Source organism: Scyliorhinus canicula, chromosome 10 (assembly GCF_902713615.1).
Source record: "Scyliorhinus canicula chromosome 10, sScyCan1.1, whole genome shotgun sequence".
In the NCBI taxonomy this organism is placed as follows: domain Eukaryota; kingdom Metazoa; phylum Chordata; class Chondrichthyes; order Carcharhiniformes; family Scyliorhinidae; genus Scyliorhinus; species Scyliorhinus canicula.
In genome coordinates, this window is record NC_052155.1 from 14,338,208 (window position 1) to 14,352,619 (window position 14,412).

General features: G+C 49.0%; 1 protein-coding gene across 1 annotated transcript in view; it reads left to right on the top strand.

Annotated features, from left to right (window-relative positions):
- Positions 1 to 7,433, top strand: part of LOC119972235 (cadherin-7-like) — a 134,352-nt gene extending 126,919 nt beyond the window's left edge. The window contains 2 exon segments of the mRNA XM_038808620.1: positions 6,595 to 6,842; positions 6,844 to 7,433. Of these exon segments, the coding sequence (XP_038664548.1) occupies positions 6,595 to 6,842; positions 6,844 to 7,089 (494 nt within the window). The 3' untranslated portion in view covers positions 7,090 to 7,433.
- The last annotated feature ends 6,979 nt before the right edge of the window (positions 7,434 to 14,412 follow it).

The window sequence follows — 14,412 nt, forward strand, 5'->3', positions numbered from 1 at the left end:
CAGATACATAAGGGTGGGGGAGTCCTGGGGGATTTGAGGTTCCCGGGATGGAAGCCCTAACTGATTCTCCAATTCCATACAGCTACCAATATGGATGGTGGTATTGGTCCCGTAGCTGCCCTCGCGCTGCTGGTGGCGTGAGAGAAAGCCGCAACAATGACAGAGGCTGGAGGCAGCAACCCATGTGCAGGTGGCCACTGCACACCCTGAAGTCCCGGCCACCCATCAGTCCGAGGACGAACCCAGGGGCGGAGGCAAGCGACAGCCCAAGGTGTACAGGCATTTGTGGACTTTCGATGAGTTGACGGACAGCATGTTCAGCAGAAGACTGCGGGGTGCCAGGTCTGTGCCATGTCCCCACAGACCTGGCACCCCGTGGGGGAGAAAGGCACCCACACCCGGTGGCCATGAAGGTACCACGACCCTCAACTGGGTCATTGACAATCCACAGGTGCATCCGGGAAGCCATGGGTGCCATGTATGTCCGGGCATCGAACAACATCACCTTTAGCCTGGAACAGGCCCATCAAGATGCCCGGGCTGCAGGATTCACCATTATCGACGGGATTCCCCACATCCAGGAGGTAATCAATGGCATGCGTGTTGCCTTGTGCACAAGGGGCATCAGGCAGTACGCCCTTTATTAACAGGAAGGATTCCGCTTCCCGAATCATCAGATGGTGTGCGACCACTGCCTCTGTACCACTGATGTGTGTGCCTGCTACCCAAGGAGCATGTATTACAGCTGCATCCTGGGGCAATTGGAGATCCCCAGCATCTTCAATGACCACTCCAGGATGACGGGTTGGCTCTTAGGGGACAAGGGGTACCTGATAAGCTCCTGGCTGTTGGCGCCAGTGTGGAGGCCAGAGACCAAGGCAGAGACTCGATATAACAAGGCACAGCTTGCCATCCGTGCTGTCATTGAGTGGTGCATCAGACTGTTGAAAATGTGGTTCCTGTGCCTGCATTGCTGCAGTTGAGCCCTGCAGTGCACTCCCCGGGGTGTATCCTGCTTTGTGGTGGTCAGTTGTGCCTTCCACAGCCTGGCACAGCAGCGGGTTGACGTGCTTGAGGAGGAGGGAGAGGGACATGCGACCTTGTCTGAGGAGGAGCTGGATTAGGAACAGCTGGAGGATGGGGCCAGAAAGAACCATAGGAGGAGATGGAGGATGGAGGACAAGCAGTGGTCAGGGTCCGACATGCCCGGAGGACCAGGGAAGCCCTCATCCTCACCAGATTCTCATAGGAGGAGGCTGTGACCATCAGCGCAATCCCCCTTCCCTAATCCCACTTTCCCACCCCAATCCCCCCCTCCTCAATCCCCTCTCCCCCTCTCATATCCTGCTTCCTCCCTGTGGTGAGAAGCTGAGGCGTGACTCTGGCAGATGGAGAGTCAGCCAGTAATGGCGGGAAGCACGTGGGGGATCAGTTTTGGTACTAAGTGTCATTGAATACGTGCCGCGATCTCGCCAACCCAACCGCCAAAAAACACCCCGCCAAACGTGCTCAAAATGACACTTAGAAATGTTTCTGTTAAATCGAGCCCAATATCGCCCATTTCCGAAGCAATTGTCTTCAAAGACCCCGCACAAACGTTTTTCAGTAAGCTGTGCACAGAGGGACTCAATTGCCCAATCTTCTTGGAAAGCTCAGTTGCAATGGGCGGAATTTTCCCGTTTCTTTGCAGAGTGTCACAGCGGGCGGGAAAAGCGGCTGCAATATCGTCGGCCCCAAAGGTGGCTTTATCCGTCGTACGACTCGCAGCATTGAAAAAACAATGGCACGGGCTGGATCGCAGGGTGTTAAGCAGGCAGGGCGGGTTCACTCAGCATCCACCACGCCAGACACTTCCTTTTTTTTAAATTCAGAGCACCATTTTTAAAGGCCGCCCCTATACACATGAGTAAAAGTGGAAACTGCTCCCCCCCCCGTCAATCTGCTTCCCCCTCTCATGAAACAGCTCCTGCACTGCCATCTGGCACTGCCCAGGCACTGGGGGCAATGTCGGGGGAGCAGTATGTAGACACTGCCAGGCTACTGCCCGGGCATGACCAACCCCCCCCCCCCCTCTCCCCCTGCCGAGCCATGCACTCATCCGAGCTCCTCTGGTGGGTCTGCCCACTTGGTTTATGCTGCGGAAGGTCATTAGCAATTCACCTCGTCATGAGGGATAATATAACCTGGGGGATTCTCAGGCACAGAAGCTGGTAAGATGATTTTATAAACCATGTGGAAGCTTCAAACACAATAAGGACAATTTTCAGCTTCATTTGGCTGACAGACTGGCTGAATGAATTGAAAATCAGATGAGGATTCTTTCACAGATGTGAAATCGACTGCGTCAAAAGATAGCTCAAACAATTGCAACTGAAATCTAACCACTGTTTCTGTCAAAAGTATCGTAGAACCCCTACAGTGCAGAAGGAGGACATTGGGCCTGAGTTTGCACCGACCCTTCCTGAAGGAGTGCTCCAACCAGGTCCACTGCCCACCCAACTCGCCCTATCCCCATATCCTAACTTGCACATCCCTGGATTGGATTGGATTGGATGGATTGGATTTGTTTATTGTCACGTGTACCGAGGTACAGTGAAAAGTATTTTTCTGTGGGCAGCTCAACAGATCATTAAGTACATGGGAAGAAAAGGGAAGAAAAGAAAATACATAATAGGGCAACGCAAGGTATACAATGTAACTACATAAGTACCGGCATCGGATGAAGCATATAGGTGGTAATGTTAATGGGGTCAGTCCATAAGAGGGTCATTTAGGAGTCTGGTAACAGCGGAGAAGAAGCTGTTTTTGAGTCTGTTCGTGCGTGTTTTCAGACTTCTGTATCTCCTGCCCAATGGAAGAAGTTGGAAGAGTGAGTAAGCCGGCTGGGAGGGGTCTTTGATTATGCAGCCGGCTTTCCCCAGCCAGCGGGAGGTGTAGATGGAGTCAATGGATGGGAGGCAGGTTTGTGTGATGGACTGGGCGGTGTTCACGACTCTCTGAAATTTCTTGCGGTCCTGTGCCGAGCAGTTGCCATACCAGGCTGTGATGCAGCCAGACAGGCTTTCCATTGTGCATCTGTGAAAGTTGGTAAGGGTTAATGTGGACATGCCAAATTTCCTTAGTTTCCTGAGGAAGTATAGGCGCCGTTGTTCTTTCTTGGTGGTAGCGTCGACGTGGGTGGACCAGGACACTAAGGGGAAATTTAGGAGGCCAATCCACCTAACCTACACATCCTTGGACTGTGGGAGGAAACCGGAGCACTCGGAGGAAACCCACGGGAGACAGTGCAAACTCCACACACGTAATCACCCAAGGCTGGAATTGAACCTGAGTCCCTGGCACTGTGAGCCAGCTGTGCTAACTACTGTGCCACCGTTCCATAGTAGGCACTCATAGAAACATGCATCTTGATTCGGTGCTATCCAACCAGACTCTTCATTTTACTGTTAGGGTACCAGACCGACTACAATATTTGTTAGGAGGCTGGTTGAAAACCCTTAACAATGTTTTAAATTTGCAAAACTATGAGGAAAGGATACTTGACCCCAGGAGTGATGACTCTGACCAATAGATATATTTTATGTTAAAACAAACTTTAAACATAGAATTAACAACATTAACATCAAAGAAATAGCCTTACAATTTTCAGTTAAACAATTCTTAAACAAAAGGAAAAACTTGAACTTACCTGGTATTAACTCCAATTAAGCAACCCAATAAAGTTCAAATGACAGTTATAACTAAAGTTAATGACACCAGATTTACTTGCTTAGCTGTGTAGAGACTTTTGAAAGAGTTCCTTTCAAGGACAGATCTAGTTCACTTCTGTTCAACCTAACAGCATTTGGCAAAAACTGCAAAACTACAGACAGACCTGGCTCCTCCTATTAATCAAATCATCTGCATCCCACTAAGATACTTCATGACTGTCATGTTCTGTAGAAATGTCAAAGTGAATGATGAACAACAGAACATCTAGTTTAAATAATTTATGAGGAACAACTGTGTGATAAGATAACTAGGATAATTAAAATAATAAACTACTAACATTAATCAACTATTATGGAGCCACTGCAAAATACGTATGTCTTCCAGCACCACCTACTCCCAACTCGCCGACTACAGGGTCACATGGTGGGTTTACACTGCCAGCTAGAGGACATTCATAACATTAGTGGGCAGCAACGGTAGCACAAGTGGCTAGCACTGTGGCTTCACAACGGCAGGGTCCCAGGTTCGATTCTCCATTGGGAATTGCACGTTCTCCCCGTGTCTGCATGGGTTTCCTCCGGGTGCTCTGGTTTCCTCCCACAGTCCAAAGATGGCAGGTTAGGTGGATTGGCCATGCTAAATTGCTCTTCGTGTCCAAAAAGGTTAGGAGGGATTATTGGATTACGGGGATAGGGTGGAAATGGGTCAGTGGATCAGTGCGGACTCGATGGGCCGAATGGCCTCCTTCTGTACTGTATGTTCTATGCTATGCTGCACTGCACCTAGAAGACATGCATAACATTATGTACAAACTTGCTTTATGCATATCATCACAATGCCCTGCTTTGCTAGGACTAAATACAACTCCTCATGAATTACCTACTCTCCAGGGAATTTACAGCAACAATAACAATATCCCATTAGCTTTTTATCTGTAACCAAGTAATTGATTGGAATGAATGATCAGCTCACTCTTTTACGACACTTTAATTACAGCTTTAGCAGACACACAGTCTGGGTATCGTAACCAGGAATCTTTAATAATATTACTGCAACAAACATATACTTTAACCTGAGATTTTAATATCATTGCTGCACCGTATATAAAATATAATATATAACAATTTCATAGATTCATAGATTCATAGAACATATAGTGCAGAAGGAGGCCATTCGGCCCATCGAGTGTGCACTGACCCACTTCAGCCCTCACTTCCATCCTATCCCCGTAACACAATTAGCCCTCCTAACCTTTTGGTCACTAAGAGCAATTTATCATGGCAATTTCCTCACAGTACTTTAAAGGATCACTCTCTTTCATTAAAAATTGATTGATTGGAGCCTGAAATATGTACAAGGCCAGAAGAGAATGAGTTTGGTCATTATTATGCTTCCAGGAGTCCTCTTAAAACAAAATCTTAACTTAAAGTTAAGACATATGTTGCAAAAAAAGGTTCAGACTTCTATTTCAAATCACCAATATTCACAGTACAATGTGTTTGGATGAATATAGTTCATCAATGATGAGGATGATGTTAAGAGGCTTCAAGACTTAGACAAGTTGGGTGAGTGGGCAAACACATGGCGGATGCAATATAACCTGGACAAACATGAAGGTATTCAATTTGGGTGGAAAAACAGAATGGCAGAGTATTAATTAAATGGTGACATTGGGAAATGTTGACAAACAAAGGGACTTGTACACCAGTCACTGAGAGCAAACATGCAGGTACGGCAAACAGTCAGTGTCATGATGTGCACTCAAGCACATAGTGAGATACAATACAGACAGGCAGTGGCAGACACCCAGTACAGCCAATCAACACACAGGACAGAACACAACCAATCACCAGGCAGAACACTAGGTGTTCTCCAACTATAAAATACACGAGGCATCGACACTCTGCCTCTTTCCACTGGTGACAACTGAAGTGACAGTCAGGGTGTATATATCAGTGAGCACCTTCTACACGTGGCTCAGAGCTAGTCTGGTCTAGTAGTAAGCACGCTTAGATTAGTAGGGTGTGAAACCCACAGCAAACTGTGTGCACTGCTTAACAAGTTCAATAAAGCGCATTGAACTAACATCAAAGTTTGGAGTCTACTTTCAAGTAAAACTGCATCCAGTTGCAGTCCGTGTTACCCCAGGGTGATTAACATGACAGTCAGGATGGCAAATGATATGCTGGCCTTCATTGCAAGAGGATTTCAGTACAGGAGCCAGGATATCTTACTGCAGCTGTACAGGGCCTTAGTGGGATTACACCCAGAGTGTTACGTGTAGTTTTGGTCTCCTTATCGAAGAAAAGATGTACTTGCCACAGAGGGAGTGCACAAAGGTTCACCTGACGGATTCGTGGGATCATAGGATCATCGTGAGGAGGTAATTAGGCCGACTGGGCCTGTATTCACTGGGATTTAGAAGAATGAGAGGGGATTGCATCGAATGTGTAAACCTCTGATGGTGCTGGTCAGACTGAATGCAAGGATGCTGTTTACTTTGGCTGGAGGGTCTCGGGCCAGGGGTCACAGTCTCAGGATATGGGTTTGAACATTTAGGACTGAGATGAGGAGAAACTGCTTCACTCAGAGGGGGGAGGGCGAACCTGTGGAATTCTCAACTGCAGAAGGGTGTGGAGACCAAGAAGGAAATAAATACATTTCTAGACTTCAAAGGTGACAAGGTGTATGGGGAGGGCGCTGGAGTATGGTGTTGACAGAGAGGATCAACCATGGTCATGTTGAATCGTGGAGCAGGCTCGAAAGGCCAAAAAGCCTGGACCTGCTCCTATTTCCTATGTTTTCTGTGATTGTTTAGTGGCCATGTATCATCAAACTTCAACAGGCCACCCTGAACATGTTCTTTTTTTGTTTCCCCCTCAGCACTTATCCTGCTTCTCCTCGCTCTCAGACAGCACAGGAAAGATCCTCAGTCTGCTCATGAAGGTGACGAAATCCGGGAAAACATAGTCAGGTACAACGACGAAGGGGGAGGCGAGGAGGACACGGAAGCCTTCAGCCTGGCCACCTTGAGAAGCTCTCGCGTCGGGCGCAGGCTCAAGGCGCGAAAAGACGTGAAGTCCGAAATTCCGTCCCTCTACAGACAGTCGCTCCAGAGGATGCCAGACGCGGGCCGTTTTTCGGGAGTTTGTCAAGGAGCGGCTGAATGAAGCTGACACCGATCCCTCTGCTCCCCCATTTGATTCCCTGCAGACGTACGCGTTCGAGGGGACCGGCTCAGTCACGGGGTCCTTGAGCTCCTCGGCTTCCTTTACCTCCGGGTCAGACGAGTGTTACGATTACCTGAGCGACTGGGGGCCACGCTTCAGAAAGTTGGCGGACCTGTACGGGTATTGTGGAAGTCGCCCGGCTACATGAGGCGGGAGAAGGACATTTTGAATATCACAGCTTCAGATTCTCTATAAACTTTGTGCTCCTAACGTTGGGTCTCATTCCCCTTGCCAGTGCACGTTGGAAGTTCAGCTCCCTGCCTCAAGCGATTTTCTGACCATTTATCTTAAAGACCAGAAAATCACCTGCGGCACACCTGGGTTTCGAACTCGCACATCCAGCAATGATCCTCAGTCACTGGAACTTCAATATCAGAAGGTTAACTGGAGTCAGATGTTTCCCACTGACAATTTTTATGCGTATGTTTAGCAGATAGTGAGAAACCTCTCAAGAGCAATCTGAGTGGCCATAGACTCACAGAATCCCTACAGTGCAGAAGGAGTCCATTTGGTCCATCAAGCCTGCACCCACCCTCCGAAGGAGCACTCGACCTGGGCCCACTCCCCCGCCCTATCCCTGTATCACCACCTAACCTTTTGGACACCAAGGGGCAATTTAGCATGGCCAATCCACCTAACCTGCGCATCTTTGGACTGCGCGAGGAAACCGGAGCACCCGGAGGAAACCCACGCGGAGAGTCACTGGAACTGAGCCCGGGTCTCTGGCACTGTGAGGCAGCAGTGCTGACCACTACAGGAGCTTTCAGTGGGAATGCCTTGATGAAACGATTGCGTTGTCACCCCACTTCATTCGAATTCGACCATCCAGAATCATAGAATTTACAGTGCAGAATGAGGCCATTCGGCCCATCGAGTCTGCACCGGCCCTTGCAAAGAGCACCCCATCCAAGCTCACACCTCCATCCTATCCCCGTTACCCAGTGACCCCACCTAAACTTTTTAGACACTAAGGGCAATTGAGGATGGCTAATCCACCTAACCGGCACATCTTTGGACTGTGGGAGGAAACCGGAGCACCCAGAGGAAACCCACGCAGACACAGGGAGACTCCGCACAGAGAGTGACCCAAGCTGGGAATCGAACCTGGGACCCTGGAACTGTGAAGCAACGGTGCTAACCACTGTGCTCCGGTGCCACCGTGACACAGATCCGGGGCTTCTGGTGCGAAAGAACGAAGGGAAATACTTATCATGCTGACAAGTGTGACCCTGGGACTGATGAATGTGAATTCAAAAGTTCAAACAAGATCTGCCTCACATCACTACCCAAAGGTGTTCTGTTTGTGACCTACACAGTTAAGGGGTAATATTCTTGTCCCTGCACTTCAAAGGTTGTGGGTTCAAGTTCCACTCGAGGCACTTGAGAACATAATCCAGGCTGACACTCCCAGTGCAGTACTGAGGGAATGCTGTACTGATGGAGGTGTTTGTCCTTCTGATGAGGTACTGCACTAGCCCCCAGGTAGATGTCAAAGATCCTCTGGCACTTCTTCGAATTAAAGTTGGGATGCCTTCGCTTACTGCTGTCCTGGCCAAGTATATACCCCTCAACTGATTCTCCAGAAGGGCGAATATTGGTCATCATTGCGTTCCTGTTTGTGGGATTTCCAATTCTAATTCTCTTTGCACACTGAATGGTTCCCAGAGTTAGAAATTCCCGGAACAGGTCTGTTGCCAAGAGCTTATAACTCGAGGGGGGGGGGGGGGGGCACTGCACGTCAAGTATGGCTGACCAGGAATCCCTCCCACACTTACCACCAGCCATTGGTGCGGTGGAAGGTTTTGCAGGTTGACACTCAACCTGTTTGGCTGCGGTATGAACGTACCTTTCTTGAACTTCAGGTCCTGGGGTGGGTCTTGAACTCAGAACTTTGGGCTCCAAGGTGGGGATGTTACCCAGTACGCCACAAGATCTCTGTTTGTCGCAATGTAGGAAGCAGGCAAATTGTACACAGCAGGTCACACAGTGATGACATCCAAGAAAGTATTTAATTGACTGTAAAGTGCAATGGGGGCATCCTGAGGTATTGATAAGTGCTGTATAAATGCAAGTTCCTGGAGACTGGAAGTCACTGTTGGTCATCCCACCTTGGCAGTTGGAAGAGCCCGGCTCAGGATTGGTGACCATGAAGCCATTGTCTATTGTCACAGAAAACCCATCTGGTTCACACATGTCCTTCAAGGAAGGAAATCTGCCATCCTTATCTGGCCGGGCCTACATGTGACTCCAGACCCATAGCAACGCTGTTAACTATTAACTGCCCTCTGCGATGGTGTGACAAGGTCGAGGACAATTCGGGATGAGCAACAAATATCTGTCTGGTCCGCAATGACTGTATAATAAAGAAAAAAATAACACAATCAGTATTCTCAAAGAACAAAGAAAGGTACACCACAGGAAAAATGAAAAAAATGTAAATCGCTTATTGTCACGAGTAGGCTTCAATGAAGTTACTGTGAAAAGCCCCTAGTTGCCATACTCCGACGCCTGTTCGGGGAGGCTGGTACGGGAATCGAACCGTGCTGCTGACCTGCTTGGTCTGCTTTAAAAGCTAGTGAGAACGAACCAAGTTTATTCAACCTCTCCTCATAGCAAGTTCCCTCCATACCAGGCAACATCCTGGTAAATCTCTTCTGCACCCTCTCCAAAGCCTCCACATCCTTCTGGTAGTGTGGCAGCCAGAATTGAATACCATGGCCGGGATTCTCCCGGAATTGGCGGAGAGGACTGTACCGGCGCCAAGAGCGGCGTGAACCACTCCGGCATCGGGTCGCCCGGAAGTTGTGGAATTCTCCGCACTTCCGGGGGCTAGACCGGCGCTGGAGGGGTGCCGCGCCAACTGCCACAGGCCGGCACCGTGTTCTGGTGCATGTGCAGAACTGCTGGCGTGTTTCCTGCTCCGGCCATCGCGGAGCCGTACAGAGGCCAGCACGGAGGGAAAGAGGGAAAGAGTGCCCCCACGGCACAGGCCCGCCAACAGATCGGTGAGCCCCGATCACGGGCCAGGCCACCAAACCCCGGGGCCGGATCCACCCGCGCCCCCCCCCCCGAGTACCCCGCTAGATGGCCGACAAGCCAGGTCCCGCCAGGATGGACCACGACCATTTCACGCCGGCGGGACTGGCCAGGAACGCGCGGCCGCTCGTCCCATCGCGGCCCGGAGAATTGCCGAGGGGGGCCGCTGCCAACGGACCCCGAACGGCGCGACGTGATCCCCGCCCCCGCCCGAACACCGGCGCCAGAGAATTCGGCAGCCGGCGTCGGAGCAGCGGGGCAGGATTCCCGCCCCATATTCCAATCATTTTATAAATGAGTTAATGGTAACAGCAGAGGTCAGATTTTGGATAGGAACACACCAATGTCCTTCCGTAGCATCAACATCAGTAACCGATGGGTCGGAATTCTCCGGCCGTTCGCTGGCGTCGGGATACTCTGTTCCCACCGGCAGCACATCTCTGCCCGCATGTTTCCTGGCAGGGTGGGGTGTCTTCAATGGGAATATTGACGGTTGCGCGAGCAGAGAATTCCGTCGCCAGTGAATTGCGTGCCGCCTCCCTCTGCCGCGAATCACGCGGCTGGGAGACCCGACAATCCCACCCAACGACTTTGGTACATGTTTCCTGAGAAAATATTCCCACGTTTTTTATTTGCTTGTGGGAACATGAGAATGGGCATCTGTGGCTGACAATCACTGTGAAATTGGATAAAATTTATGGCCACATTTCAAGCAGAGGACACCAGAACAGAGGGCAGCACGGTAGCATTGTTGATAGCATAATTGCTTCACAGCTCCAGGGTCCCAGGTTCGATTCCGGCTTGGGTCACTGTCTGTGCGGAGTCTGCACATCCTCCCCGTGTGTGCGTGGGTTTCCTCCGGGTGTTCCGGTTTCCTCCCACAGTCCAAAGATGTGCAGGTTAGGTGGATTGGCCATGATAAATTGCCCTTAGTGTCCAAAATTGCCCTTAGTGTTGGGTGGGATTACTAGGTTATGGGGATAGGGTGGAGGTGTTGACCTCGGGTAGGGTGCTTTTTCCAAGAGCTGGTGCAGACTCGATGGGCCGAATGGCCTCCTTCTGCACTGTAAATTCTATGATAATGATAATCTATGAGAAGGAGTTTGTTATTCTTTCTTTCTTTCTTATTCATTTTATCACTTTCATGTTTTTGGAGAACTTTGAGCTTATTCGGGAGAAAGATGCTGGTGCAGGAGAATGAGTAATTCTTATTCTAGTCATGCATCCTCTGCATCAAGCTTTGCCAGGTTTGCTCTGCACGCTCGCTCCACAATAAGACTTGCTCGACTTTAGCCCAATCTCGAAAGATTATTTGTTGCTGCTTCACTGCGACTTTAACAATTCAGTGTTGATTAGTACCACATTAGGGATGGTTTTGTGACTGATCGATGCCCTGGGTAGGAAATAGCATTGATAGCGTGCAAGGTCATTTTAAAGACAACCCTTATACTTAACAAAAAAAACATTGTCCATACGATCGCCCTGAGCTTGAATCATCAAAATCCCTTTAGTCCTTTTTTGAAATTAATTTGATTTTGTGCTGTCTTGTTTTTGTGCAGCCTGGCCAAACATAGGAAACATTCCATCACCATTTATCATAGAATTGCTTTGAGTTCACCACACACACACAAGCAGGCCATTTGGCCCAGCAGGTAAATGTTAGTGTTTATGCTCTACTCGAGTCCTTTCCACCCGACTACCACTCACTCCATCAACATATCCCTTAAATTCCTTGTGAGTCTGCATTCTCTCCCAGCGTAAAGGGTTCTTCATTGGATTCAGTGGTGACTATCTAGGGGAGGCAGTGGTGGTGTTGTGGTATTGTTAGTGGAAAAATAATTTGGAGACCCATGGCAGCGTCCTGGGTCCTTGTCTTCAAATCAGATGGCTGAATTCACTGGGGGAAGTTGTGTGGTGAAGTGGGTCATGTTCCTTGTCTGCAAAACCAGAAGCTCTGGGTTCAAACCTGACGCCAGGTCTTGAGGCAATGATACCTGGTCAAACAGGTTAATTTTTAGGAGACGATGGCATAGTGGAATTGTCACTGAACTAGTAATCCAGAGACCCACGGTAATGCCCAGGTGATCTGAGTTCAAATCCCACCAAAGCCGATGGTGGAATTTGAATTCAAGAAAAATTCAGGAATGAAAAGTCATTAAAAGATGGCCATGAAACCATTGTCGAGATTGTCGTGGAAACTCATCTGGTTAACCAGAGTCTTTAGGAAAATGTCCCCCCCCCCCCCCCCCCCCCCCCCCCCCCCGCCCTTTTGCACTGCACATCGTGGTTTCCTGTTTAGGATGCTGCTGCACTTCCTTCACCTTCTTGCCCTCGCCCATTGCCTGGACACGCCTTGTTGCCCTCCGGCGGCAGAGGTCCCCCGAGGTCCCCTAGACAGAGGGGTCCTCCCCCTTAACCTTGCGGACCTGGGGTGGAGGCTGTTGCACACAGCAGTCCCACACTACCATAGCTTGCCTCAGTTCGTGGGCACCCAAGATGCCTGCCCTTTTTGCGGCCTTGTGGAGTCCATGGACCATGAAAATACAGATTGTGTTAGACTGCACTTTCTTTTCAATTATTTAAAAAACCTTTTCTTACCGTTTTGTTTGCACTTCAGCAAGAATCTATGGATTCCTAACCTGTGGGAACCCAGTGTGGAGGGGCGGGGGGTGTGGGGGGAGCTAGAAAGGAGGAGGACCTCCTCATGAACCTGCACCTGGGACTGGCCAAACTTGCCATCAGCAGGTCCCCTCAGCGGGCGACCACGGGAGTCGTCTGACACACCCGTCTGCCCCCTGTACCGCAGCTACGTTCACGGCCGGGTGTCCCTGGAAAAGAAGCAGGCGGAGGCCCCCTGGCACCATTGAGGCCTTCCGTGCCCGATGGGCACCACAGGGAATGGGGTGCACTATTGACCTTCTCAACCCTGTTTTGGTTTGATGTTTCAACTTTCATCTGTGGTTTTTTTTTTAAGGCCGTATCCCTTCAAGGGCCTGTCACTTTAATTTTCCCCTCAGTTTATTTGACTTATTTTCCCTGGTCATTTGATTTGCCTCAAAATAAGGTAACGCCACTGGACTAGTAATCCTGAGACCCAATATAATCCTAACATCTCAGATGGTGAGATTTGAATTGAATAAAAATCTGGAATTTAAAGGCTAATGATGACCATAAAACCATTGTCGTAAAAACATTTATATATCCCTCTGAATAAAGCTGGAGAGTGCCTATGTTCAGTGCCAGTATGCTAATATTGCACAAAGTGATCTCCAAGCTATATATATTTTCCCCACAGCTCTGGGTATTATTCACGTTCCAATAATTCACTCTCTCTGTCAGTGCAAAGAGAGATTTCGAAATGTAAACATCAGGTTGAATCTACCTTCTCCTTATCCCAATTACAGATCAATGTTGCCAGGAATCATTGTAAATTTAAATATATCATTTAAGCTGACAGCATCTGATTTTATTAAACTGTCGCTGTGAAGGAATCAGATACATGTGAGAGTGCCCCTGGGCAAACGGTTCTTAAACCAAACCTTTGCAAAGGCTGTCAGTGGAAATATTTCCAACAATCTTTTTTATATCTGCTGAAATGGACTTGATGGATGTGAAGAGAGAGAAAAAAAATCTCTTCAGCTATTTCTGCAGCGATTGGCACGGGAGAGGGAGTATCTTATATTCTGTTATAAACAGTAGTTTGGGATGACAGTCAGCAACTGCATATCCTTTGGCCTAAATGTCAATTTTGTTGTCAGTTTGCGCTTTTTGAACAACAATTATCAGGAATTTGCTTCTATTCAGCCACATGGCTACAGAGGGGCTGGTTTAGCACAGGGCTAAAGAGCTAGCTTTTAAAGCAGGCCAGCAGTGCGGGTTCAATTCCCGTACCAGCCTCCCCGAACAGGCGCCGGAAAGTGGCGACGAGGGGCTTTTTCACAGTAACTTCCTTTGAAGCCTACTTGTGACAAGAGTCATTAATTAAAAAAAGACTACCTATGTGTCTCTTCGTCAACAATTTGCATTTATAGAGTGCCATTAATGAAAGGATATGTCCCAAGGTGCCTTTGAGCAGGGTAGGTAAAGTAAAGCTTGGGAAGAGAGGTTGGGCGGGATTCTCCGTCCCGTTGCCCCCGTTTCCCAGCGCGGCGCGCCCCCGCTGGCACAGGGGTTCTCTGTCCCGGCAGCTGGCCAAAGGGATTTCCCATTGGGGGCACCCCAATGCCATCGGAAAATTCGTGGGCCGTGAGTGCGTTGCCGGCGAAACGGAGATTCTCGACGACGGAGAATCCAGCTCATTGATTTTAAGGAGGTGAGGGAGAAGAGGCAGGGAAGTGTGTTAAGCTAAACATGTTTTTAAAAAAGTAATAATGTATCTACTAATCAAATGCTTTATTTTTAGTATCTATCTCTGCATTTATTGGGGTACCACAGG